The sequence below is a fragment of the Simochromis diagramma genome, unplaced genomic scaffold (assembly GCF_900408965.1).
Source record: "Simochromis diagramma unplaced genomic scaffold, fSimDia1.1 OVJJ01000216.1, whole genome shotgun sequence".
In the NCBI taxonomy this organism is placed as follows: domain Eukaryota; kingdom Metazoa; phylum Chordata; class Actinopteri; order Cichliformes; family Cichlidae; genus Simochromis; species Simochromis diagramma.
The window spans coordinates 11,148,041-11,174,580 of record NW_024386883.1 but is presented as its reverse complement, the minus strand read 5'-3'; the positions used below and the strand labels follow the sequence as shown (position 1 = coordinate 11,174,580).

The window sequence follows — 26,540 nt, the reverse complement described above, 5'->3', positions numbered from 1 at the left end:
ACAATGAAGCTGAGGCTTTCAGCACCTAGACTGTTGCTCCCAAAGAGACAGACATATAAGGTAGAAGGTACAGTCATTCTGCTGTGAACACAGACATCAGATAACCCTCTAGGTTCTTTTTTCTATTATTCAAATAGAAAAAAAGAGAAGAGAGAAACAAACAATAGAACAGAATTGGCACTTCACTGCACTGTAGCAACTCTCCTCACCAAGAAGTTCACCAGGAACAACCTCCAGCCAATTATCTTAAGAACTTCAAACTAGGACATGTAATTGTTAACCATACAAATAGCGACATCATTACCAGCTCAGTGCTGACATCAGGGAGGCAACATACAGACCAGACATACCAGATCAGATGGCTAACAGGTATGCACCGACTGAAAGAAAAGCACCAATAAATGTCATTTTGCACAAACCAAGGACTCGACTGCTTGTAACTTTACACGGAGAGTTTTTCGCCATAAAGACAAACAGTTCAAGGTTTTACAAATAGTGCATGTGCGCTTTCATGTTTTAAATAGTGCAGTCTGGCTCAACACCTTTACACCAACACCTGCAATTATGATATAAGCCAAAGTTTAAAAAAAAAAATAAAAATAAAAAAGCGGTATCAAAACACATAATTCATAGCAACATATTTTGGAAGCCCCTCTGATCCGTTTGCTCTTGTTGTTGCAGCTGCTGAGAACAATTCAATATTTGGTGCAAAGCCAGAAAAAATGCCTCCAACAGATCAAAGCATCAAATGTAGATTAATATCAGGTTCATTCTCCTGGCTGACTGAACAGTGTCCAAGCAAAAGGAGGCATATCCCCACATAGACACAAAGTCGTCTTATTTTTTGAACTACTGACACATTTTTTTAAGCTTTATTCTGTGCATATTATTAGCTTTTAAATTCCTCCTTGAAAAAGCTTTGGCATGGTGCCAGCAGTTGTGGCTATCAGTCATTTTCAGTGCAGAACACTGGTTAAAATTCAAATTACAGCCACATGCACAGCATGCAAGCGTCTCTAAACAGATAAAATGCATATGCATATGAATCGAGCTCAGTTTCTCTCATCCACACCCAATCTTTCGCTCAGTAACACACACACACACACACACACACACACACACACACACACACACACACACACACACACACACACACACACACACACACACACACACACACACACACACACACACACACACACACACACACACACAGAGGCGGCAGCATCCTAAGCCAGAGGCACTGGCCAAAAAAGGGATTACGACATCGCTTACTTTGGAGGACCACGGCTGCAAGCAGTTGGCATAGCAACGGACCAGGAAAGCCATTTCCACAGGAGGGAGGGTGCCAGTGAGGGGAAGTTTCCCCTCGTTCACCAAGAGATGAAGAAAAAAAAAAAGAATAAGTAAAAGAAGGGCAAAGGCTGACACCACGCTCTTTGCTGCTGTGGTTTATTTTTAAAAAAAAACAAACCCTTCCTTGATTTGGCCGTAAAAAAACCAACAAAAAAACGGAAGCCTCACTGGATGACTGTCAGATATCACTACAGAAAGAGACTTAAAGTCAACGCAGATCCATTCATATGTCACGCTTTCTCCCTCCCTCCCTCTCTCTCTCTCTCTGTCAAGAGACTGCAACAGAGACGCTGATAAACCTCAATGAAGAAGAAAAAAATTCTGCTGAATACACAAAACTGAATCCAAAGGAGAAGGAAGTTGCATGGCCAAAGATAAAGCCATCCAGTTCAATATGAAAGTTTAGCAGGTTTGTCTGTCAAAAGTCCAGAGCAAAAACTGATTAAGTCAACTCTTCAAGATTTCTTTTACTTCTTTAAGAAGCTCAGATTTCCCTCCTCAGTAGATGAGCCAGTGTTGAATTTAAGAAAAAAAAATGTGGGGGAAAAAAAGGGGAGGGGGGCTTGTTTGTGCATCTGCAGCCCCCTGGGAAGGAGCCTCTTGCCAGGCTTCAAGTCATCCAAACAATGCCCCCTTCACCTCCCAAAAGCCAGGACCGATGCCTGCAGCTCTCTCTGATCTTCATTCACTGCCTGTCAAACTCCTCTCTCTGCCCCTTGCAACTCTTTCCTGCCTATAAAGCTCCAGCGGTGTAAGTGTGTGCCCAGCAGTGCAGCTCCATGGCATGGGGCCAGTGATCCTGCTCCTTGTACCCCAGCTTTAAGCTCTCCTCCTGGGTTAGCGCTCACACCTCAAACCGGCATTCCTCATCCCCCTCCCACCCGTGGAAAAGAAGCTACTGTGGATAGATGCTGCGCTTTGGAGAGCCAGCCGCTAATGGGGAACGGAGGAGAGAGCGAGCGCGAGGGGAGGGAGGGAGAAGGGAGGAGAATCCAGCTGGAAAAGAATGACATCACCTGTGCAGCGAGGGAGGGAGAGAGACGGGGGAAAGGGAGAGAAAGGGATGGGATGGGAGGTGGCAGGGATGAAGATAGCAGAGGGAAACTGCATTAGATGTATTGGCTGCTGAGCACATGTGGATGAGAAAGAGAGAGAGAGAGAGAGAGATGGACAGAGAGGGAGAATGAGAAAGACAGATAGAGAGGAAAGCGAGGGAGCATCTTTATTGATCTGCTGGTAACATAAAGCTGAGTGTATTGAGGCAACCCCCTCCCCTTTGTGAGCATGCCGCATAAATTACACAAAAAAAGAGGGGGGTGGGTATAAATCAGAGTCCCTATCAGATACAACAGACAGGCACTGGCTGTATTTTGCCGAATGTGAACATGTGACACAATAGCACAAGGCGATAATAGTTGGGGGGGTTTTTCTTTTACCCCCTTTAAAAAGCCCCCGCATCTAGAAGATTTGTGACACAGTAGAAAGAATTTGAGTACAAGGAAATACACATTAATCACAGATAACTCACTCTAATACAGTACACTGCTGGCCAAATATACTGAGGTAATAAAGGCATTAGACTGAGCAGAACCGCAGCTGTAAACAATTTGAAACAGACCTGGTTCTGACAGGAACCACAAATAATCCTGAGTGGGGTTTATTCTACTATGCATCAGATGTGGGATACCACCCAAGAAAGTTGGAATGACACAAGTATTTTTTCAGGTTCTAATCAAAAGGCGTACAATACATGCAACCTCAACAACTGGAAGCCTTTTTTTCCCCCCAAAAATCACCAAATCAGCTCCTAATTAGAATAACAATGCTTTTAATGACAGCAAATGAGGTGGAAACTTAAGAAAAACAAATTGAAAACCCACGTCATGAAACAGCGCTTTGTTTATTTTGGGTTTTTTTTCCCTTTCATATTTCAATAGTTGTGACTCAACACCTCAGGGGTACAAAATCCTCGTTTTCTCTGGATTGTGAAATGTTTGCATTGAGTTTCTTTTTCTATTTTAATGAAGGACACAGTTAAAAATCTCATAATCTAGTTTTCTTTTCATATTTACATGCATCTCCTAAGGAAGCTGCAACAAGTTTAAGTGCCCAGAGCATAATTTTTAATAGTCAGAAATTTTAAATAAGTTCGATTTTTGAAAAATAAAGATCCATACAAACTCAAAATACAAACTCCTTCTTTTTACTCCAATTTATTTATTTTTTGTACCTTTTAAACTATCCTATAAAGACACTTTTTTAAAATTGTTTTAAACCGCATGTTCTGCAGGATCAAAGATGTCAATACTTTCACATGCAACATTTGTTTCTCTAAGATGTGTGTTTATCTGTGTTTTTCCACACCATATATCATATATCAGCTTGTATACTGTAGCGGTTCTGATGCACAAACAACGATGAGCCAGCGGAGGGAAGATTTGAAAGCAGGAGACATTAGGAGCTGTCTGGCTGTCTGAATGGCCGATTCTCCTCGAGCACAGGAGAGATGCCAGCTTGCATCAGACACATCAGAGAGCTGAGAATCTTTCTCGGCATTTCTCCCTGTCTTTCTGACCTTCCTCCCTTCATTATGCTGTTTGTTTTTTTATGTCTGTCTACATCACCCACTCACTCCCTCTCCGCGCTCCTATTTTTTGCTCCCCTGCTCGCTGCTGTGAACCAGGATTTCTACCCTCAATTCTCCCTCCTCTGTGGGTGTGCATAGGAGGCGAAACACACCTCCCAACTAGGAATGACATCATCGTTTTAATCGGCAGCCAATCGGATGGAAGCACATGGAGCCCAGCCTTCAGAGGAGCGTTATGTACACAAGAGAGACAGAGAGGAGAGGGGGGGGAAAAAGAAAGCTTGAAATGGATAAGTGGGCAAACAGAGGCATATACCGGAACAGAGGGATAAAGACAAAGACACAGAATTAAGCCTGAAGTGGACTAAAAAGATGAAATACACAAAGACACACAGAAACACACAAATAGACACACACCCTTTAACCTCCACCTCTCCACATGAATGAAATTACCGAACACTGAATGGATTAAAGACTCTGGGACTAATGGAGGGCTCTGTCTGTGAGTGTTTACAGTGTGTGTGTGCGCGAGCAAGAGAAAGCCATGATCCGACAGCATGTGTGTCTCAGTGTGTACGAGCTGCAGTCTATCCCCTTTTGAAGGGTAGCATGCGCAGCACTACATCATCTTCTTAGCTTGGCCTCAAAAAAGACCCAGCACTAATTAACACACACACAAACACACACACACATAGCTGCAGTTATTGGTGTGTGTGATGAAATATAAGTTTTCTTTGTTTAAGCTCTCGTGGGTGTGACGGGACATACTGAAGACAGTTTCAGACAATGATTAGAAGCAGTTAGCACTGTTGCCTCACAGTCCAAAGACATGATGTTAGAATAACTGGTGAGGCAGATCAAGTGTTGAACATCTACAGAATAAAGAACTGTTTGAATGTACGTTAACGTTTTTGTTAACGTACAAAACCTCAGCAAAACCTCAGATAGAGACCGTTTAGACATGTGCAGAAGGACCGGATAAAGGATGCTGAAGAAGGAGCTGCCAGGCAAGAGGAAAAGAGGAAGACCACAGAGGAGATTCATGGATGCAGAGAAGGAGGACATGCAGAAGGTGGATGTGAGAGAGAGGAAGATAACCTGCTTAGAGGGAGCGGCCAAAAGGAGAAGCAGCAGAAGAAGAAGTAGAGGAAGAAGAGTTTAACGTGGCTTGTAGTCTGAAGTGGTTTGAGTGGTCAGTACGATAAGAAAAATACTACATTAATGCCAGTCCAGTCCACATTTAGAGCAGAAATACAGATTCATTAATAATCATTAGCAACTAAACTTTTGATGATGTGTTTATCAATAATTGAGGGAACACATTAATTCTTATTATTAAACCGTTTATCTATTTTATTTCATGTAACTCAGGAGAGGAAAACAAATCTCTGCTGCTCACTGAAAAATATCAGCTCAATCTTACACATGTGGGTGTGGCAGTTGTGGTGTGTGTGGTGTGTTAGATGACACAATGGCAGGAAAATAAAAAAATATATATATATAAATGACACTAGCGTACAGTAAAATTCAAAAAGAAACTTTCAATGAAGGTTGCAAGAACCTGGAAACTGCACATAAGTCCTACAAGTCAAAGGATGCAAGCTGAATGTAGTAAAGTCACCAAAAGGTTTCCTCTTCAGTAACATTCACTGTAGTCACTCTGAAATGTAGCACTCATTCAATCATGCTTCACTCATACTGAAAAATAAAAAATAAATAACTCAAATTCTTCTTCTTCTTTTTTTTTAATAATACTCGCTATTCTGGAGATTTGATAACCTGGTGGGTTTGTGAATGAAGATAAATAAAAATACATCCACACGTTTGGAAAGACTTTCATAAAACTTCCATAACAAGAAAAAGTCCCACATAGCAGCCTGCAGAAGCACACCATTAAGCACTTTCAAAACAAGACAAGTTCAGAGGAGTCAGTCGTCTCGCCGTGTGACTCATTCAGCTCAAACTGAAAAAGAAACAGTAAAGACGAGCGCCGTAGTCTGAGCACGACTTCTCAGACGACCGTTTACTGTAACTGTACATAGATGTGGAATGTGTCTTCAAAACACGGAGCAGGAAACACGTCACGCAGGAAACGCTTCCTGGAACAGCCGGCCTGCGACTGAGTGTCTGTGCGTGTGTGTGCAGCTGTCTGGTAAGGTAAGTGCTTTCTGGATGAGGCCCAGAGAGAAAAGTGAGACAGAAAACAAATACTGGGATGGATCTAAAGAGGCGGAAGATGTATGAGTGAAGACTAGAGAACGATGCAGAAGGATAGGGGGAAAAAGCAACACAGAGAAAATGAGAGATCAAAGATAGGAAAAGAGTTTTAAATCTGGAACATATGAGTAACTCAAGCACTGACTAAACACACTCACAGAGGCGGCGTGTGGATCAGTGATTACAGAGCGGGGCCCTGTATCTGTTTTATCATTCAGCGTGATGCTACTGAGAAAAATGCCCCGTGGGACACTACACACTAATTTGTATACACATGCATCCCAACAGAGAGCGGTCATCTGCATACGTTGTCTTCAGCTAGCTTGTGCTCACAGCCGATCAGTTCTGCCAGTCTAATTAAAAGGAATCCATTGACTAAAGCTGCTGCAGCTCTTTAACACACAGACATGTGTTCACAAAGAAGTGCTGAGTTATTGAAAGTTATTGGTCGGTGCAACCAATCAACACTGCACAGAAACATCAGCGATTAGTTCACATTGACTCTGTGCCTTTAGTTGCTATTATAATGCCCCCTCACACCAGCTAACAGGGCTGCGCCACTGCTCGAAATCAAATCTGATCCCTTGCTCGTATTCAGCAGGACACAAAGCGCAGCAAGTCGCTTGCAGACAAACAGACACACGCATTCAAGTATGCTGCACAGAGACTCAATTAAGAGAATCTGCCTGCTGCAGCCACGCGACCATGTGTGTTGCCGTGCGTGAGCACTCAGCCCCGTGTTTGCCTGTCTGTCAGAAAGACGGGACAGGAATTCCTGCTATTTAAACCGGCCCTTCCCTTTCCGACTTCTCCCTGCAGAGAGAGGGCCGACGGCGATTGCAGTGTAGAAAGCCTAGGTGCGAAAAAAGAAACCAATAAAAGGACAAAAACGGGAGTGAAATCATAGAAAGTAGCTGCAAGAGGTAAACTTACAAATGTGCCAGATAAACTGGAAGCACACACTTTGTTTTGACCTTTAGGTTCACTGGGGCTGTGAAACCTTGAAGCGGAGGCTGACGCGACGTACACAATGGGCGAGCATCATCATCATCATACAAAGTAGGAAACGGAAAAAAAAATAAGAACTCGAAGGTCAGTACTGGAGACATACTGACAGCAACCAAGAGGAGACAGTGAGTCAGAGAATAGGACGCGAGAGGAAAGAAAATGTTTGAGTGTGGGTGAAAGATTTAGACAAACAGGAGCGTACAGAGGAGAAGGGAAAAGGAGTTGAGGAAGAGTGAAGCCTTTGTTTTTCCTCCAGAATGTAGGTTGTGTTTTATTTTAGCGCTCGGCACCAATTTATTTCTACTGCCAGGACACTTTGATTCTGTTCCCCTGCTCTGGTGCGGAGCCTTTTAGACAAAATGAACTGTACAGAGGCTCAAACGTCCTCCAGCTCACACTGCCTACCTTTACACATTAAGATTAAGTTATAAACACTCAGATCTAGTGAGAGCTGATGAAAATCGAAATGTAGCTTGTGTTTAATTTCTAGGAAAGCATAAAAAAGGGAAAAGCCCCCAGAAAACATACACAGTAAGGTTAGATGGGGGGCGGACGAGCAAGCAGGAAAGATGATGGAAGGGGAACCGGTAGGAAGAGAAGAGAGAAAGGAAAGGAAGGGAGGAAGGAGAGCTGGAAGGAGGAGGAGAAGAGATGAAGCAGAGAGAAATACGGCGCGAGAGTTCAACAAGGTTGTCATCTTAGTGCTGCTGATGTAATCCCTAAAATTAGCAGCAACAACAGCCGCAGACAGTGCCCCACTGGTACACTGTGCTGCCCAGCATACTATACTCTGCATGTACGCGATCACGATGTCTGCCGATGTTTGAAAGCCAGTGGAAATAAATTCCTTGTACTTTTGTGTCATGCTAAGAAAGCGGGCATGCAGCTCACAGAAAACCTGTGTATTCCTGTGTGCTCTGTGCATAACAATGAGTGCAGCGGGACTCCAGCAGCAGCAGGAGGGCCGGGGCACCATTCAGCTCCTTCAACACTTAGCTGAGTCAGATTTTGAGGACGTAAACAGAGGACTGCTGCACCCTGACGGCTATTTGTGTGAAAATATGTCACTCATTAACACTTAAATAACTTCACAAATTATGTTTACCATTTACCCCAGTTAGTCTTCTTCTCACTCCTTTGGTCCTTTGTAAAACCCCCACTTCTGACCTTGCTTTCTCCTCACCCCATCCTCCCACTTCCTTCACTCCCATGTGACCTTCCCACAACCTTACCTTTCTGCCTCAGCTCTCCATCCCCACAACTTACCGCTCCACCTTCAGCTGCAAACCCACTCATCTTTTCCATAAACTGTCAACCCCTGTTTCACATTCCTTGTTCCTTCCATAACCCCTCTGCTTCATTTCAGCCAACTTCTCATGCATATATACAAGATCTCACAGTATCTTTTTTTTAGTCCCTGTTAACTTATCATTCCATTTGCTTTTCACCACTTCATGCTTGTCATCTTATGCCTACTTTTATTTTCCCCATTCTGCTCTATCCTACCTGCCCTCCCCTTTCCCATCCCTCTTAGGTATTTTTAAAGGTTGCTGTTATGGCATCTCTGCCTTACAAAATATGCGAGAGTGAGAAGACATTTGACAATCTACATCAAAATAAAGCTGTCACTCCTCTCGTCAGGAGGATTCTCTTTCCTTGGCTGCTGAATGCCAACAGGATTTTCGCTTGCCCTTTACAATCCTGTCCTGCCGATTATTTATTTGGATACTTTACTAAAAGGAAAAATTAGGAGCAAATGTAATGTGGCAATGATCTGAATTATTACAAATAATTTGGCATAAGAGAATGCAGGTATCGTGTATTTTTATGCCTCATTGATATGTAAATGGGGGGAAAAATGTCAGCATATCAAGTTAAATAGTTTGCATTGCAAATATGCTCTACATAAGAAATCCACGAAGGTGCCATAACGGACGTATGGACATTTAAATCCACAGATGTGAAGCAAAACTGAAAAGCCAGACACATCCCCGAAACATTATGAATTAAGCATACACATGGCACACGTGAGCTTTGCGAAACCACGCACGCAAGCACACTAATGACAACGAGAACCAAGCCAGGAATATTATCGGAAATTTAACAACTTCATCAGTGTGCAATGCCAAGCCAAACTCTGCTTGGTGAGCTAAAACCAGCCTGTTGGAAGTTAGAGAAATTTTCCCCAGCCAAAGAGAAAAATCAGAGAAACTCCCAGGCCTGGTTAGCAGACCCGTCTAATCAAAAACAGCAACCAAACATGAGAAAGCATCTTTGTGTCGCCTCATCTTAGTGATTTTCCAATCTCAGGGGAAGATGAAGGATGATGCAGAGCAATACTTCTCACATCCCCAGGTTGACACTGCTATGACAAAGCATGCGTATGAGTCACACCTAGTCACCGCGTGAGGAATGCAACCTTAGATTTAACCTGATTCTAAGCAGTGAGGTAACCTAAGTACTGCAGCTGCATGACAAGCACAAGCTCATCAAATTGAGTTAAAATGATACAGCTGAAGACGACATCACCGCGTTAAAGTCACTCCTAATGGACCATTAAACGGAAACTCTATAATATAATGTAAGTCTTAAATGGGTAATACAATACAAACAATTTAATCAAGCTTTTAAGCAATGGGAGGTGTGTTTGTAAGAGACAAAATTTGTTTTCCTTACGCCCAAATCACACAATCACCAATAAATAAAAAATAAGGCCCAGCAGTCAAAACTGCATCTGTAATTTTGTATAACACAAAATACTGATAGAGGTGTACGGTCCCAAGTGGTGCTTGTAGTCCACTCAACCAGTTAACAGTGTAAAAAGAGGAAATAAATAACATTCATTCATGTCTAGCTACATGTCACGCTCAGTGTGGGTTGCTGCAATTTAGGAACAAGACTGGTGCGATTTGCTCCTTCCTGTGTGCAGCGCCTTCCAGTAAAGGCAACCTGACAGTGGAACGTAACTACAATAGTCTTAAATACAACTTTAGGCTTCAGGAAGCTGAAGCTTTCAGTCTTACCCCCCCCCCCATCTAGAGGAATTAACAGTAGTACATCAGTGCCCGATGTTTCTCATTAGTAATGCAGTTTTGCATACTCGGCTCATTTTTAGTGTGAGATTAAAAACAAATGCTAACGTGTTTTGTAGAGTGGAGAGAAAAGGAAAAAAAGAAGAAAAAGCAGCAGACGTCAGACGTTTTGCCTCCAGGATGTTAAGTAACCACAGCCGTTGCAAGAGACGAGTGTTTCCGATCTGTTGTGTAGCGACACTCAGCAGCTGAGAGGATGCTGCTTCATGCTCCAAAAGCATGATCACAAATTCACACGTATAGACAGTGACAAACGAGCCCCAAAACAGAATGTTCAAAACAAAGACTTTGAAAGCAAATCGAATGTGCCAAACACCTGCACGTGGCAACCTGCTTTTATTTTTTCTGAAAAATCATGAGTTAAACTGAGAAAGTGGCCCAACTGGTGAGGAGAAAAGAAAAAAGAAGCATAACAACACTCTCCTGATTTTATTCTAGTGGTGAACTGTGCAGATGGCTGAACCTGCATCATGTTAAATTAATGATCCCGGGGTTCCATGGAGTAGCCTGGCTCTAAAAAGCCCATAGAGCAGGTTTCCCCCGCAAGGCAAATGAGGTGATGGGTTCATCTATCTATCCTGCCCGGCAGGAGAAAGGCAGTAACCCGGTGAAGCATCTGATGTCTAAATGAAGTGACTCTGTATCTGTGCAGCATGTGAATGTGTGTGTGTGTGTACACGTGTGTGTGTGGGGTGTGTGTGAATCTGAGTCATCAGTAAATCCCAGTGGTCTGTTATAGTAATAAGAGTGCGCAGGAGCTTCTGTCTAGCACCTCGCTGGCAGAGAGGAGTCAGGTTTCTGGATCAATCGCAGCCGTATCAGTCATCACACAGAATAAAAGAAGTAACAGTGGCTAATAAAATAAACATCGATCTCACAGACATTTATCTTTCTCTGCCTCTGAAACTTTAAAATTTAAAGCCAGCAGACCAACTCATTGGTTTGATTTATAATAATTACTGTAATTATTGTGTTGCATTCTTCGTTTAGGAGAAATACCCCTTTTCGGGGTTTTTGTGAATCATCTTTTTGGGCTCGTCGTAATTCATAGCTTCAGGAACTTCATTCACTCCAACAGAAGCTATTAAGAGCGAGCAAGACACACCAGACACCAGCACAGAGCAGCGATAATGGATTACTGATGTTATTATGGTTCAATAAGGCCTCTAAACAACATCCTCTGATCCACTGCCAGAACCACAGCGCTGCTTTGAGCGTGTGTATGTGTGCATGTACAATATGCATTTACAGAAAGGGGTTTTATCCTCATGCTGTCACTATATCATCGCAAATGGGAAACCAGGAAAAAAAAAAAAAACAGAAAACAAACAAAAAGAAACAGAATCCCTGTCTCATATTTGTAAGCAGCCACCAACTAATCAAGTTAGAGTATACATCCATGTCTGTCACGGCTTGACCTTTGACCTTTTAGATAAATAGTGTCAGCATTTTATCAAGTTTCCCTGTGAGAACAGGCGTCGGCAAGCTTTTATCACATAAAAGAGCCACTTTTGAGCAGATTTTGACAAGAACACTAAAATACCAAAATAAAAATCCTAACAGACCAGCTGCAGATAAAGCATACCGACGAGCCTCGTCACAGCGTTGGCAGCGAAAGCAAAGAAAGCTGTCCACACATTTTTAAACTCTCTATTTACCTCTTCAAACCTCTTAGGATTTATTGGAGTTCAAAGTCAGCTGAATTCAGGACGAGCTATTTAAGTGAATACATCTGAGTTAGCTGCTGCTATTGAGGTTCAGAGAACTTAAAAGGCATCAAGTGACGGATGTGGGCTATGATGCAAATAATAAGTGTGAAAATATAAATATCAAAACCTTTTTTTGTTTTTGGTTTGTAAACTAAAGAGCTTTACAATTTCAGATTGTAGAGAATTACTTACGATGCTAATTACAAACGATCAATATCGACCTTTGTTTACGTCTTTGTTTATCTGTCAGTGCCACACAAAGTCACTGGAGATGGGCCAAAGAGGCGCGTGCATGTTCGAGACCCCTGTTACAGACACTTTTATGCTACCATGTGATTTGATTTGTGGCCACAAACGCGTTGACATGATCATCATTCAAACCAGTAAGGCTCAAATCCAAGTGAGTGTTTGTGCCCTCGTAAAAGGAATCCCTGTTGTATCAAATGGGAAAGACAATGGGAAAGACGTGAGGTCACAGTGACTCTGACCTTTGAGGACCAAAATGTAATGAGTTCATCTTTGAGTTCGGGTGAACTGAAAGTGAAAATCTGAAGATGTACCCTGAAGGTGTTGCTGAGATGATGTGTTCGCACAAACGGAGCGCACGGAAAGACAGATGGATGGACAGACGACGTGAAAACATTACTCCTCCGGCAACGGCCGTCGCCGGCGCAGACGCATTAACATTACACTGCGTGCGTCTCACAGGAAAACCATGGAGGATTTTTTCTTATTAGCCCAGCTGCTTTACAAAGGGAAAAGTGTCACCTTTAAATCCTGACCCAATGATCAATCAGCAAATCAATAAACCTTGTTCTCCACAGCAGCAGACACAGAAATTAAGCTATCTTAAGCTAACGTGTCTGTTTTATCTGAAGCCAAGTAGAAGCTTCTCACTTCTAAAGCAACTCCTTTATGTGACAAATGACGACTGATTTGATTGGACTATCGGGGCATAATAAGCATTGATTTTTATTATTATTTTGTGGGGTAATGTGTGGAAATTTCCAACTTGTGCCACCGACAGCCCTCATCGCACAAAACAAATCACAAGTTTCCACTTTCGAGGGACATGTGCCAATGATGTGACTTCCATCTGAGGGGGAATCTGAAACTTACACTATTACATTAAACCCATCTCTGCCTAGCAAGGCAATGTTGTTCCCGACATGCATCTGTTAATTCCTCTGTCTGTTTATTCCTATCTGCCACCCACAGTGTCAGCAGACAGCGCAGTGTGCATGTGTGTGGCAGCCTCTAAATATGACGACGACACCCCCCCCCCCACAGGACTGCCGGTTTCTAAACAGGTGCCTGAACCCAAAGTGACTCATATAAACATCCATGCATGCTCAAGCACACTGATCACATACATGACAGAGACATGAACACAAAACGCTCGACACAGACAGACACACAGGCAGAAAAGTTTCATGTCTTGTATTTCATCCTACCTGGTTGTTGACATAATCCTGAGCGGTTGCATGAAAAGGGAAGAGAAACAAGAAATAGTCACAACAGCAAATTATGCAAACTACGTCTTGTCAAAGTGAAATTAGCACAACATAAGACATCATTGTATTCTTAATGAACAAAGGCAAGCGCACCACTGTGCAACACATGTCAAAGAACAACAATCCCTTGTGTCAGTTGAGTCTTTGCTGTCCAATATTGCTCCAATTCCATGCACTCCTAAAGTAATTCTCTATATTTCTCATCTGTTTTAGTCCTGCTTCTCTGGAGCAGCGCTGCGCTAGCACATCTGAGCAGATAGCCTTTACATAATAAAAGGCAATCACAGAAAAGAATGTGGTGGGATTCGGCGACGCTGAAGGCTAGAAATGTAATTTTAAAAAGTGGAACAATCACCATGAGACCACAGAGGCAGGTAGGGTCGACAGAGGACGCTTTAAACTCTGCATTAAGCCCCGTCGCAATGCTCCGGGGAGCTTTGCACGAGCTGGGAAAAGTGTGCATATGACCTGAGTGTGGAAGTTCGTTTGTGTGTGCGCGCCTCTGTGACTGTGTGTGGCAAAGCGTGGCTTCTAGTGATTAGTTAAAACTGTAACTGACACACTTCTGGCCACAGTGATGCTATCGCAGAGAGGGAAGTTCCTACACGCTCAGCTTTAATACTTTTCCTACACAACTTTGGTTCAACAGACCTTCAGAGAAACGTTGTTTTTCCTAACAAAATTCAGCTTTTATGCACGTTAGACAGCAATGCCTCCGGCATTTGTTTTCTCTGTGGCATTGACAAATAAGTTAAATACCAGAACAATGCATGCAAACTGCGAAACAGTGTTTCCCCATACGCTTTACCATCCCCCTCTAGCTTTATGGTGCTTTTGTCATCTTATTCTTTAATTCATTAAACCAAAACTTTATTGAGAATGAACTGCTCTCTGCACACTGTGCACATCACAAGGATACTTTAAAACTGAAGCTAATGATTATAGTTGGAGTGTCAGCGAGCTTCAGAGAACAAAATGTGTGAAGATCTTTAAAGGACCCTCAAAAAACAGTAGTTGTTTAAACATATAAAACCCAACCAGCCTCAGTGTAAGCGATCTACTGGAAAGAGGCAAAGAGTACGTTTTGATTGCCTTCCCACTTACACAGAAGCAACATGTCAATACTGTAAATGCTGAGGGTGGTTAGCATTAGCCTTTGCTGTTAGTAAAGCTTTTATTCTTACCGTGTTGTAGCTGGCGGGGTCTTGGCCGTCTGTGATCAGTTCCCGCTCTCCCCTGGGGTTGACCCTTCTGAAGCGCCGTCTGGACCGCCGTTGGGAACCCTCCCTCTGCAAGAAGCTGTCGTCCCCCTCGCTGCCGTTATCCACCTGCAATATACAGGGAACACTCTGCTCAGAGCAGAAACTTTGACGGGATTTGCCCCCACAACCTTCAGGTGTCTGGGGGTAGCTGGAAGATCGATCCTCAGCGTATGTGGCCTGAGAGCACGGCTCAGAACAGCTACGTTTCAACAGTTCAGACTTCTGGATCTTAGGGAGTGTGTTCAGATTGTTATATTCCACATTCTGGCTGTCAGATTCGGATCTCTGCTTCTTATAACCCAAACTTTGGGTCTTAGATTCTGTGACGCTCTCCAAATCTGAGTTGTGATCCTTGAATTCGTTCCCTTTCTCCCCCCGTGGCTCTGCTTCGGGCCCTAGGGCTTCTGGGATCTGGTCCTGCTCTTCTGCTGGCTCCTGGTTGAACATCCAGTTCTTCCAGAGCGCAGAGAGCCGGTGCCAGCGGAGCACACTCATCTGGACTCAAGAAGGGGACCAGAACAACACATAAAAGCAGGAAATACCACAAGGGGGAGAAGGGAAGAACAAGAAGAAGAAAAAAAAACAGCGGGGAAACCCTTTTATACAAAAGATGAATAGAAGTGCAGCGTCCAAAATTTAAGACAAGGTCCAAAATCCTGGGGGATCCCACGACATTTCATCCTCTGGGTCACTCCTCCAGAATAAGAGAGAAAACAAGGCAAGTAAATTAAATGAAGAAACAAACAAATCGACGACGAGGGCAGAAGAACGAGCGCCGCATCTCCTCCTTTCTCAAACTTGGCGAGAGTAGTCCTCCTCGAGACAGAGTTCATCTGCTCGACATGTTGCATACTGACAGGCTTGCTCACATGGTCGCTCGCTCGCTCTCCGACTCTGTATGACACGCGCACAAAGCACACACTGAGCCACCAGTTTCCTCCAGGAAACCGTAAATACACAAATATCCTCATCAGGCAGGAAGAAAAAAAAAAAAAGAAAAACAGCAGAGCACACAGATTCCGGCCATACAATTCATTCCCTTTTTGTGCGAGTCTGTTGTTGTAGGAGGAATTTGTTTTCTTTCTTCGTTGCATAATGCTAAGTGAAGTCAACAATCTTATTATCCCAGCAATGAACGGACTTTTTCAATAAATAAATGATGTAACCCAGCTCCTCTGCCTTCATTTTCTTTCCCAAGGCTCTTGGATTTGTTTTTAACTTAGCTTTTTAAACTTTTTTTTTAAATTATCTTATATTTTCAGTATCAGTTTTGTGCTAGTTTCTCTGAGTCTCACACTCTCTGGTTATATAACAATGTCTAAGTCATGGCAGTTCATGAATCAGAGAAAATTATAGTGTTTTCGATTTTTTTCCTTGTCAAAATTTGTGTTCATGTGTGGTCCTGCCACGCTAATATTAGCCTGAAGTCAGGAAAGATCACTTCCCGCACCTAAAGATTTAAGATTTAAGTTTTAGCACCCCCTAAAGTGGGCAGCCAGAAGCAAAAGAGACTCAACAGTAGCTTTGTTTACTACGTTTTCATGCACTCAAGCATAAAAAACATTTGTCAGAGCATGCTGGCAAATACAGTAACATCAATCCATTGCCTTTACTGCGCATGGATAGAGTGCTCAGACCAACAGTCCCCAAACAAAGTCCTAATTCCTGGCTTTAGGTTTTGTTGTGACTTTGTCATCCTGCTACCACCATTTTTTTCCCCACTTTATCCTGACTAAATATTATGACACTTTTAAACATGTGTAATGTTTCTTTATCAATAAAAATGGTAAAAGTGTAAGGTGACGTTTTAACGTGTTTAAGTGTGACCTTCTTTCCATCCATCATTTTGCCAAAGACTTTTTTACAGCCTTGTACAGTATATATGAAAAAAAGATCAAACTGTTTGGGAAGATCCTATAGGAAATGTTTTCTTCAGCCTTTCATCTCGCAATAATGTGTTTACTATCAGAGATTTCACCATAGCGTACGTACACCACAAATGGCGTCTTTGTATGTGACCACTGTGTGTGTTTTTTTCCCTCTTCAGGTCAGTCATGTGTCAGTCACTGATACAGTTCTTAATACAGACCCATGATCAGCCGCAAAGAGTGGTGGGGATGACTACAGCTTCTGTGGTGAGAAAAGTCGAAGAGAGTTAAAGAACAGCCTTAAGCGACTGCCGTTCGTGCTGTTAGCCTTCATGTAGTCGCATAGAATAAAATCTATGACACCTCAAAACTCTGAAGGGAAACGCCACAGAGCAGTTTGAGTTTTGACAATCTTGTAAAACAATAAGGAAAAAACAACTAATATAGAAAGAAAGTGAAGCTTGACCCAAAGATTTTCTGTCAGTAGAAAAGAGACTCAACAGCTGCTCTGGGTTGTAACACACAGAAGAAAAACCTTGTCTCAGGGAGTTCTGCTCTAATATACCGAGTAAAAACTGGGTTGTGGGTAGTTTAGCTGTCATGGTCTCTAAAACAACTGCGTGAAGGATAGTTCAGCAATAAAATACCAAATAACGGTTGTAAAAGGAGCCTGGATTGGTATCAATGTGCCCCTTCTCACGGTGAAAAATGTCATCTCGCCTCATTTTAACGAGGCTCATGAGACAGACAGCCTGAAGGTTACACACAAAAAATTCTGGAGGGGAAGGTTACACTTTCACATTCATCCTGTGAGCCTGTAATACACACGGCTCTCTGTCTCCTCGACTGATTATAACCCATTCTGTCCCATGACCACCAGTTATGTTTCTGACCGACACTCACTTCTATATTAAGTTTCCCGCTTCCTCTAAACATTTTAATATGCCTGTGTGACTAACTTCACGTCGACTCATCTCCCGGTTTACATTCCACTCCGTCTATCTGATCATTTGCCTGGCAGTATGCATCATCGGCTATTTTTTTTTTTCTCCACTTTTTCATTCCTTACTCTCTTTTTCCCGCTGCGTGCTTCTTTTTAATTTCATCTATTCCCCCAACCAGACACGAACACACACACAAACAACCCCACCCTGTCAGTCTTTGAATGTCAGTCCCTGTCATCCTGTGACCAGAGTCATGACGAAAGCTACAGATAATATTCCCTCTACTATTCCCATGGTCCTAATTAGCCGATTGGCTGCAATGCAGTGTGACTGGACCGCAGTCCCTCTGCCCTTTGTGTATTTACCCATGTGTGCATAAAAGTGTGTGTTTCGATTAGCAATTCTTGGTATTTTCAATACAAAAAAGTGGTTATTCAATAATTCTTTAGTTTTAACTTACTGGGGTCCTTTTGAACAATGCTTTCCAGATATTATTTATCAACCACTCTAAGATGGTCTTGTTTTTTTATTGCTCTTTGAATTGGCATACAGACATACGTTATTTCTTGGGCCACCAATAAATTAAACCTATAGTAGCTCTTTAGCGTTGGAAACCCATGTCACGAAGCTCACAGCACACAGTTTCTTGTGCTGATGTTAATGTCAGAGGAAGGTTGGAACTCTACAGTTATCAAGTGAAATGACCCCACTCTGTGACTTCATGTGGTCTGACACTTCATGGCTGAGTTCCTGTGGTTCCTAAAAGCTTCCACTTACAGTTTATCATGGAATATCTAGGAGAGAAGGAATCTGGCATGCTATTAAAGTACCAAGCTGGAATTCAGCGAGCTCATCGATTCACAAATGTTTGTAAAGGCAGACTGCGTGGCTATGCGCTTGACTAAACAAACTTAAATTCAAAGGTTAAGAAGTAAGGCCAGATTCTTTTGTCTATATAGCACACCATAGTTTCCATATTATCATTCAGCCTTGCTTCAGAGTTTCTTTTTCCAAGGCAGTGCTGTTTGTAACTTAAAAACAGTCATATACAAAGAAGCAAGAAAACTTGTGTCCTTTCTAAGGTTCTGATAAGCTGGTTCATTTGGTCTCTTTCTAACCCTCACCCGCCTCTCTTCACTCACTGTGTGTGACACACACAGTGAACTGTTTAATTCAGTGATTTAATTCAAAGACCAGTTTAATTCAAACCAATTTTATTCCCTCAGCCACACACTCTTCTTTTCACAATTAAATTGAATTTAAATGTATCTCTCGTGCCCCGGGCAAATGAGTGGACTAAATTCACAGGCTCTTCTTCCCAATGCCGCACTTCATATTCACAAACTATCACACAATCATACCTGGAAGACTGTCAGTATCGCTGCTCTCTGTTACCATAGCAATCGCCTCTGAATGGGCCCATGGGTGTAGTTCAAGATTAGGCGCCTTGCTGAAAGAGCACCTTACTATTGTCATCTTTTTTTTCACTGCAGAACATTTCCAGGAAAGTTCTGATGTCCCTGAGACTATTGGGGCAGGGTTTCCAAAAGCCACAAAGAACATGTGAGTGCTGAGAGCTTTTTTTTGTCATATGATAACACCCTTCCCACCAATCTTAAAAGAGCCGAGGAGATAAGGAGAGCCACTGGGTGAAGCCGAGAAAGAGCAACAATGGGGGGGGGGGGGGGGGAAAAAAAAAAAAAAAAACCCCACAGTGGCCCAGTTGCTACTTTGTTACTCTTGCATAATTGTCCTGTTCTTTATCTCTGCAAAACACAACAGGTACTTTAACTTCTAGATTGTAGTTGCTGAAGGGCTAGTTAGCTAAACTACAGGCTGGCTAAAGCTTTGTTTTGCACCATTATTTAATTTACAACATCCACCAGTTTTTACATGTTCCTTCTTTAGAAACACCACACACACAATCAAAGCATAGATGTGCGTTAGCATTAGCTTAACTGGCTTGATAATCATTTGCTACTTAATTAAATCAACTGATTTCTAGTCTGAAATAATCCAGTGTGTTCTCTGCACATCCACCACTGTATGGTTTGGATCAAACACCAAAAAAGGACAAGAACAGACTAAAATGGACAGACTGCAAAAGAACAAGAGTGCCCAATTGCCCTCTATTCAGTAACTGTAAATCAGGAAATAGACAGGTATCATAACTGCAGACCCATCGCACCCTGGAGACAACCTGTTCCAACTCTGCTACAGAGCACTGTGCACCAAAACAACCAGATTACCTGGGGGTTATCTGGGGTTAAATTTATTTAGTTTATTTCTTTATTTCCTATTCAATAGCATCAGTGGAACTGGTGTTACCTGTCCTCTTTTTGTATAAAACTTTGCAGCTTATCTCATCCCATCGTATCCTTCTAGTCCCTCAGACAAAGCTCAGGCAAAAGAGGAAAATGAGAGCAGGAAGAACTATTAGGTAGGAAGAGGACAGAAATTTGTACGCGACCTTGTGGAGGCAAACAAAAACAACATTCTTATATACTAAATGTTATGGCAAACTTGACCTGAATGAAGTCTTTGTGATATTGAAAGACACTAAATTAAAACCACAGACAGGTGAAGTAAACAGCATGGATCCTGGTGTTACCATGCGATAGAGTGCTGGGTAAACCAAAATTAACTGGACAAACTTACATCGTTTTAAATATAAGAAATCTTTTTAACACAGCCTCGGATACTTGAGTATCTCTTTGTCTTGACGATCTCTTGGGTTGCTTTTGCAGGATGCTTGTCTCAGTATCGATTTGCACTGTTAAGCGCTGTCCAATCCGTTTTGAAGCAGAGTCTGAACAGAGAGCGTATAACCTTCTAGATGTAATATCAATTAAAAATATGGTCCTTTATAATACTGAAGATGTAGATAATGCTTATGCTATAAGAAAATGCAGAGAACAGAGAAGAAAGAACAGAAATGGGCAAAAAGAAGATGAAAAGGGTGATCAGGACAATGACAATGGAGGGAGGGGGAAAGGTACTGCAGACATCAAATAAAGATAGAAAAATAGAAATATTATCAAAGCCCAGAGATGGGAGAGTGCATGGGAGGATAAAAGGGCTTGGGAGAGGGACAAAAGACAGACCGAGTCTAAAACAGAGAGGGAGAACAAGAGACGGTGTCTCTACTCACCACAATCATTTCTGATGGCTCCAAAGTGATGCATTCACAGCCTCGTCTACCTCCCAGCTGCTTGCCAAAACTGTGGAGAAAGGGCAGCGACACACAAAAAGTGAGTGCTAAAACAGAAATAAACACACTGCAGAGATGACACGAATATCACGAGAGACAGTAGAAACAGACGCAGTCGATCATATCTGCCCGACCACAGACACAGTACCGGGAATACAGGCCGATGAATTTACAACAGCAATTTTGTGCTAGACCCGGTTTGTGGTTAAGCTTTGCTCTGACCTTAGATCAATCTAATACAACTTTTAAACACAAATAAAATTGCACACGTCACAGAAACAAGCAGGCAGAAGAATGTGCAGTGACAATGTGTGCACCTCACACATACTTCAAACCAGATAAACTCAAGTGTACCAGAAATAGCTGTGGACAACATGAGATATAAAAGGAAATAGTGTGAGAGATCGAATGTCAAATTATAGCTTAAGGCAGTGACCAGTTTTACAGTTTTCACATGTTTAAAGAAAAAGCAAATTTTCTTTGTTGCAAAAGATGATTTTTAAAAAAAATATATATATAATAATTTCACCATTTTATTGATATCTGATTAATCCCTTCCCAATCCATGTGTGAATATTCTTTATACATAATTTTGAAGCATTTTTCTCAGTTAGTACCAGCTCTGGACATTAAATAAAAACAACTTCCAATGCAGTTTTGAAGGGCAGTCACAGCTTTGTGTAATTTTATGTGTAATGACAGTTTCTCAGTAGACGCTAGCTGGCAACCCCACTGATGGGGCGCCTTTGGTGACACTCTTTTGCATCTCACTTCACTGCGTGTGGTAGAAGAGCTAAAATTAGTTATAATGACAGCATAATAATAGAAAACATTAAGCTCTACCCCAGTGGGTTTTTGTCAGCAGCTATGCAAGCTTTGAAAAACAGATTTCCAGTTTGATCCATCCATTTTATCTGGGTTTGGTCTGTGGGTGCAGCAGAGAGACATAATCTCTCAAGCATGTCCCGTATCTGCCCTGAGGTTTCTCCCCAGGTGGACATCACATCCACCGCTTATACAACCACACCTCGTGTTTTTAGGTGGGTGTAGGAACGTACATTGACCAGTAAATCTTCAGCGTCACAACAGATGCGGCACCAACCAGTCTGTCTGTCAATCTCCTACTCCGTTCTCCCCCAACTCTTTAATAAGACCCTGAGATACTCAAAGTCCTTGACTTGAGGAAGTAACAGCTTCCCAATCTGGCGTGCCACTAGGTCTTTCAACTGCAGTTAGAAGGAAAATGTAAAAGCTAGTCTCACTACTCTGTGAGATGGGTTTTAGCAGTTCAGTTGTGTCAGTGGTTTGTGGCAAAAGTTCAACCGCTGATAGAAAAGAGAAAGTCGCTAAATAAGCATTTGTGTTATACATTTAAAGGTACAGAGAGACTAAAAAGAAATAAATAAGACTCTGTTTACGCTTCTTAGAAAAGTACCAGCACATCCTGCATTGATGGTATTTTTTCTGTTATATCAGGCCAAATTTGTCCCAGGCCACATTGCAGAGTGGTTACACAGATCAAATTACTTCGGATCTTGGTGGTTGTTTACACTTGTACTGAGTGATCTGACCACACAGGACAAGTGTAAACACAGTGTATGTTAATGAAAAAGCATACAGACTGCTTACATCTCTTATAATGGACGCAGAACTTTTGTGCTTCTCTGTCAATTAGGAAAAAAAAAAAAAAAAGAGCTAAATGCAGAAGATCAATCTGGATCAGGCCAACCACACCGTTATAAGTGAACAGCTTTTGCACAGTGTGAGTCTCTCTGCAGTCAGCTGGGTCATTTTGTCCACTGACAAGCAGGAGTGGAGCAGCTGATGCTGTGGCGAGACCACGTGGGTGAGTTTGGCCTTTTCTTCTCCATGGAGATGACTAAGGATGTGTTTGGTACAATGAAACCTTTGTTACAAATAAACTCTACTTGACTTTGATGTTATAACATTGTAACATGTCAGCCGCCATTTACATTCTACGTGCAGCTGATGCATCTTCTTGCTGACGTCTAGATTGAATTGATGATTAAATGGATTCATCATTATGATCACATGGATGCTGAAAGCTTCCTGTTGGCACATATGCTCTGTAAGTGTGTGAGTAGTGTGTGAGCTTAATCCTGAGAACACGCTGCACTGAAAACACGTCTCCATGCTAAAAGTGGGGCCTCAGCATTGTTTGAGGATCGGGGGGAAGAGGCTGGTTTTAATCATGGAAGCGTGCTGAAATGGGAGAGAACAAACTTTCACTCTTCTCCGATTTCATTCTCACACTGTCACACGGTGGCGCCCATCTGGTTTGCAGCTTTTTGCTTTCCTCGCTCATATCCTTCTTGTTTCCTTAATACATCTCTCTTTGTGCTTCACCTCCACCCCCTTTCCCTTCTGATCATCTTCACCCTTCCAATGACTCCGTGTTTTCTTTTTTCCTGCATCCATATTATACCACTTGTAAATAATTCCCTTTAACTTCATATTGCTCTTCCTGTTTTTATTCATTTGCTTCCTTTCCAAAGGCAAATCCATCTTTTCCGTCTCTCTCTTTTCTATATATTTTTTTGCTTTTGCCGTTTTCCTCCCTTCTCTCCTCATCTCATTCTGTATTCCCTTTCATCATTTCCTTCACTCCTTTTACTGCCGGTCTTTGCTTCCTCTAAGTCAAAAAAAAAGAAAAAAGAAAACTTTCATCTAGTCACATCTTAAATAACAGCTTCTTACTGACACAAACAACACTCTGAATTTAGGCCTCACATAAAAGTCTGTCTTTGTAATGCGTTCTAATGATAGAAACTTTTTTTTTTTTAAAACACGCTTTTCTTCTAACAAACAGATTTTTCCAGGATATATTAGTGGAAGCCAAACCTTTAGTGCCTAACACTGAGGGAGGAAACAAACCTACAGCCACAAAAGATGAAGGAAGCCGCCACTTCCATGGAAACCTCTGTCTTAGCAGCTGAAAAAGGCCAAAATAGTGGTGTGTGGATTTATTTGGCACGTACCTGTCGCATACACTCAGGCCACTTTTTTCTTTTGGTAGCACAATTAAAGCACAAAAGCATTACATTAGGTTTTCTATAGAAAACTAAATTATTCACTAAGCCTAGAAAATATGAGGCACTTCTTGTTTTCATAAAGTGCTCTGTTCAGGTGAGTCTGGGGACAGTAAAACCCATTATCAGTTCTATTGATTTTCTCATTTTAATACCATTTATATAGTGCTGACAGTTGGAGAAGGGCTTTAAAGTTCAAAGCATGCCTTGAAAAGGTGCACATTGCATCTTTGTTTACTGGATTTGGATCAATTAATAATAGAAAACTTTCTTGTTCATCTCTCGTGATTTTGAGCCGTTTCGTGCCTCCCCGCAGGTAAGAGGCACAAATCTGCTGCAGAAAGCATTTCTACAGCTGCAGAGGGTTTGCCCTCGTCCATCAATGCCACGCAACACATGGGCCTGACCACTGGGTCCAGTTTACATTCCCCAAATTGTTTCACACCACACACTGTTCTTTTTTTGACATCTGCAAATCTGTATTGTTTCTTTAGATGTTCTGATCTGATTTTATTGTAAAAACAAAAACCGACAACGCACAAGGGAATAAGCAAACAAACACAAATGATCAAAATCACTGTCTATCCATAGAGTGGCTCCCAGCAGAGTATAAACTCAATTGTTCCCAATGAAGAATGCAGTCAGCTGGGCAGGGAGTTTGTTCAGAGCCCTTAGCCTGGAGGTCAGTCTGACTCTGACAGGATCTCTCCGCACTCCACTGAGGCGAGACGCCTGGTCCCTGTCAGCGCTACACAAAGCCTGCCAAGCCTGTCTCCTCACTGTGTGTGGGCGGGTGCGCGCAGGGCAGAGAGACAGGTTGTGCCAGAGAAATACAGGAGAGCTGCAGTTTGATGCTAAAGGAGAAAAGATTTCAGCCCTTCACATCCACAGCATTATACTGTATGTGCTTTATGTGTTTGTGTTCGCTTGCTCAATATTTTTTCTTCGGTTTTGACCTTACTGCATTTCCACAAAGAGCACAAGAGCCAAACAAACTTGAGTCAACTGTAAGCGAGTTACCGAGGTTATGTGTGGGCGCACATATTTGTACCCACCAAATGATACTGCTGCCCTGACTGAACTGAAATGTGATAACGCTCTGTTGTTATTTGGTGTGAATCCTGTGCCTCACACAGGAAATTAGACAGCCTTCTAAAACCACACTATGGCCAAACATTAGCCTTCAGTCTTACAAGGTAAAAGCCCAAAACATGCTGACAAACACTGCTGCGCCAAACATTTATCCACACAATGCTAGTGTGTGTGGGGCTGCGGTAGTTAAGGTCTCGCTGCACTCTAATTCTTGGGTAGTTACTCTTATGTCTGTATGAATAGAAGCTGATGGTTTGCATTGAAGACGCTGAACTGTGGTGAAACCTGAACAAGTGCAAACCAAAGGAGAAAGGGAGAAGATTCACCTCCAAAATAAAAACTGTCTTACCGCTGCAACCAATACATTTCAAAGGGTGCAACTTTTACTTTGAAAGCGAATAGTTTGAGTCTGCTTTAAGTCTCACTTTTCATTGTTCTCCTCAGCAAGCAGTTGGCGAGTGTTTGCAAACAAGTTGGCATCTAAAATAAACTATGGGAGATCACGGCAACCTGCTAGCAACCAAAGCAAATTTAGACTGAGGTCTAAACTAAACACCTAGAACTAGTTTTTAACAAGTGAAAATTTCTTGGCTATTATGGCTTAAGTAATGCAGCGGTTATAAGAAAACGTGTACAGCACTGTCCAAGTAGAGGAAGTGCAAGATGATTCCAAATTCCCAAATATAACCTTTTAGATGCATTAAAAACGACATTTTTATGCATTTATTTCATTTTTATGAAATTTATGTAAATTTCTTGTAACAATAATAATCTCTATATTAACAAAAATAGAATTGTGGTGTAGCCTATTGATTTTAGAGGTGTGAACAGATGGATCGCATTCAGATCTCCATAAAATATATCAGACTGACATTGACTCATGATGTCATGACAGGAAATTAGCTTTCAGATGCATTCCTGCAATTACGGAGCAGAAGCATCAATAATGTATGCTGCATTAATGTATGATGTATGCTGTTCTAAAGATAATACTACACACAGCACAAACCCTTATCTGCCTCAATTTATCACGACAGGCTTCAATGCTCCATCCGTCCATTCATCCATTTATCCACAGACACCAAATGCTTATGCACTTTGTTAAAGAAATCACCATTAGTATAACCAACCTGTATGGTATTTTAAAGGGTGGAAGTGTATTATGTCTGCGAGGCACTGGTTTTTCACAAAAGCTTTAAACAATAAATTCCTCTCGCGTTAGTAAGTGGGGAGTACTTCTACAATAAATCAACTTTAATCCCCATCATCTCTTTCACCTTTTTGGAAGGGAAATCTCGTCCCTTCGAACTACTGAGGCTGTGCCTTTGCTGGATTTCAGCAGGTGATGATTTCTCTCCCCTCCTTTTCCAGCAAAAACAAGTTGTCGGCAGAGCTGAGAACAGGTTCAGTGACAGCTGCAGTGCCCTGGGCAATAAACCATGACAGCTGGTATAGGAACTGACCACACACACACACACACACACACACACACACACACACACACACACACACCTTGAGGTGTCTATTGTCTGAAGCGTGGAAAAACCGACAACATTCTCAATAGTGCAAAAACAATATTAACTAAATAGCAAATAGCTCTCTTTTAGTTTTACTGAACACTTCAAGTATA

At 42.0% G+C, this 26,540-nt stretch overlaps 1 protein-coding gene across 7 annotated transcripts in view; it reads right to left on the bottom strand.

The window, feature by feature from the left end:
• rapgef6 (Rap guanine nucleotide exchange factor (GEF) 6) overlaps positions 1 to 26,540 on the bottom strand; it is a 133,170-nt gene that overhangs the window by 63,173 nt on the left and 43,457 nt on the right. For 3 of the 7 annotated variants that reach the window (XM_040032253.1, XM_040032252.1, XM_040032251.1), the window contains exons 1-2: positions 14,668 to 20,665; positions 13,424 to 13,441 (exon numbers count right to left, since the gene is read on the bottom strand). In XM_040032253.1, the coding sequence (XP_039888187.1) occupies positions 13,424 to 13,441; positions 14,668 to 15,240 (591 nt within the window). In that variant the 5' untranslated portion in view covers positions 15,241 to 20,665. Of the gene's footprint in view, positions 1 to 1,275; positions 13,442 to 14,667; positions 20,667 to 20,708; positions 20,779 to 26,540 lie in introns of those variants that run through there. The other 4 variants (XM_040032255.1, XM_040032250.1, XM_040032254.1 and 1 more) reach the window with 4 other exon arrangements.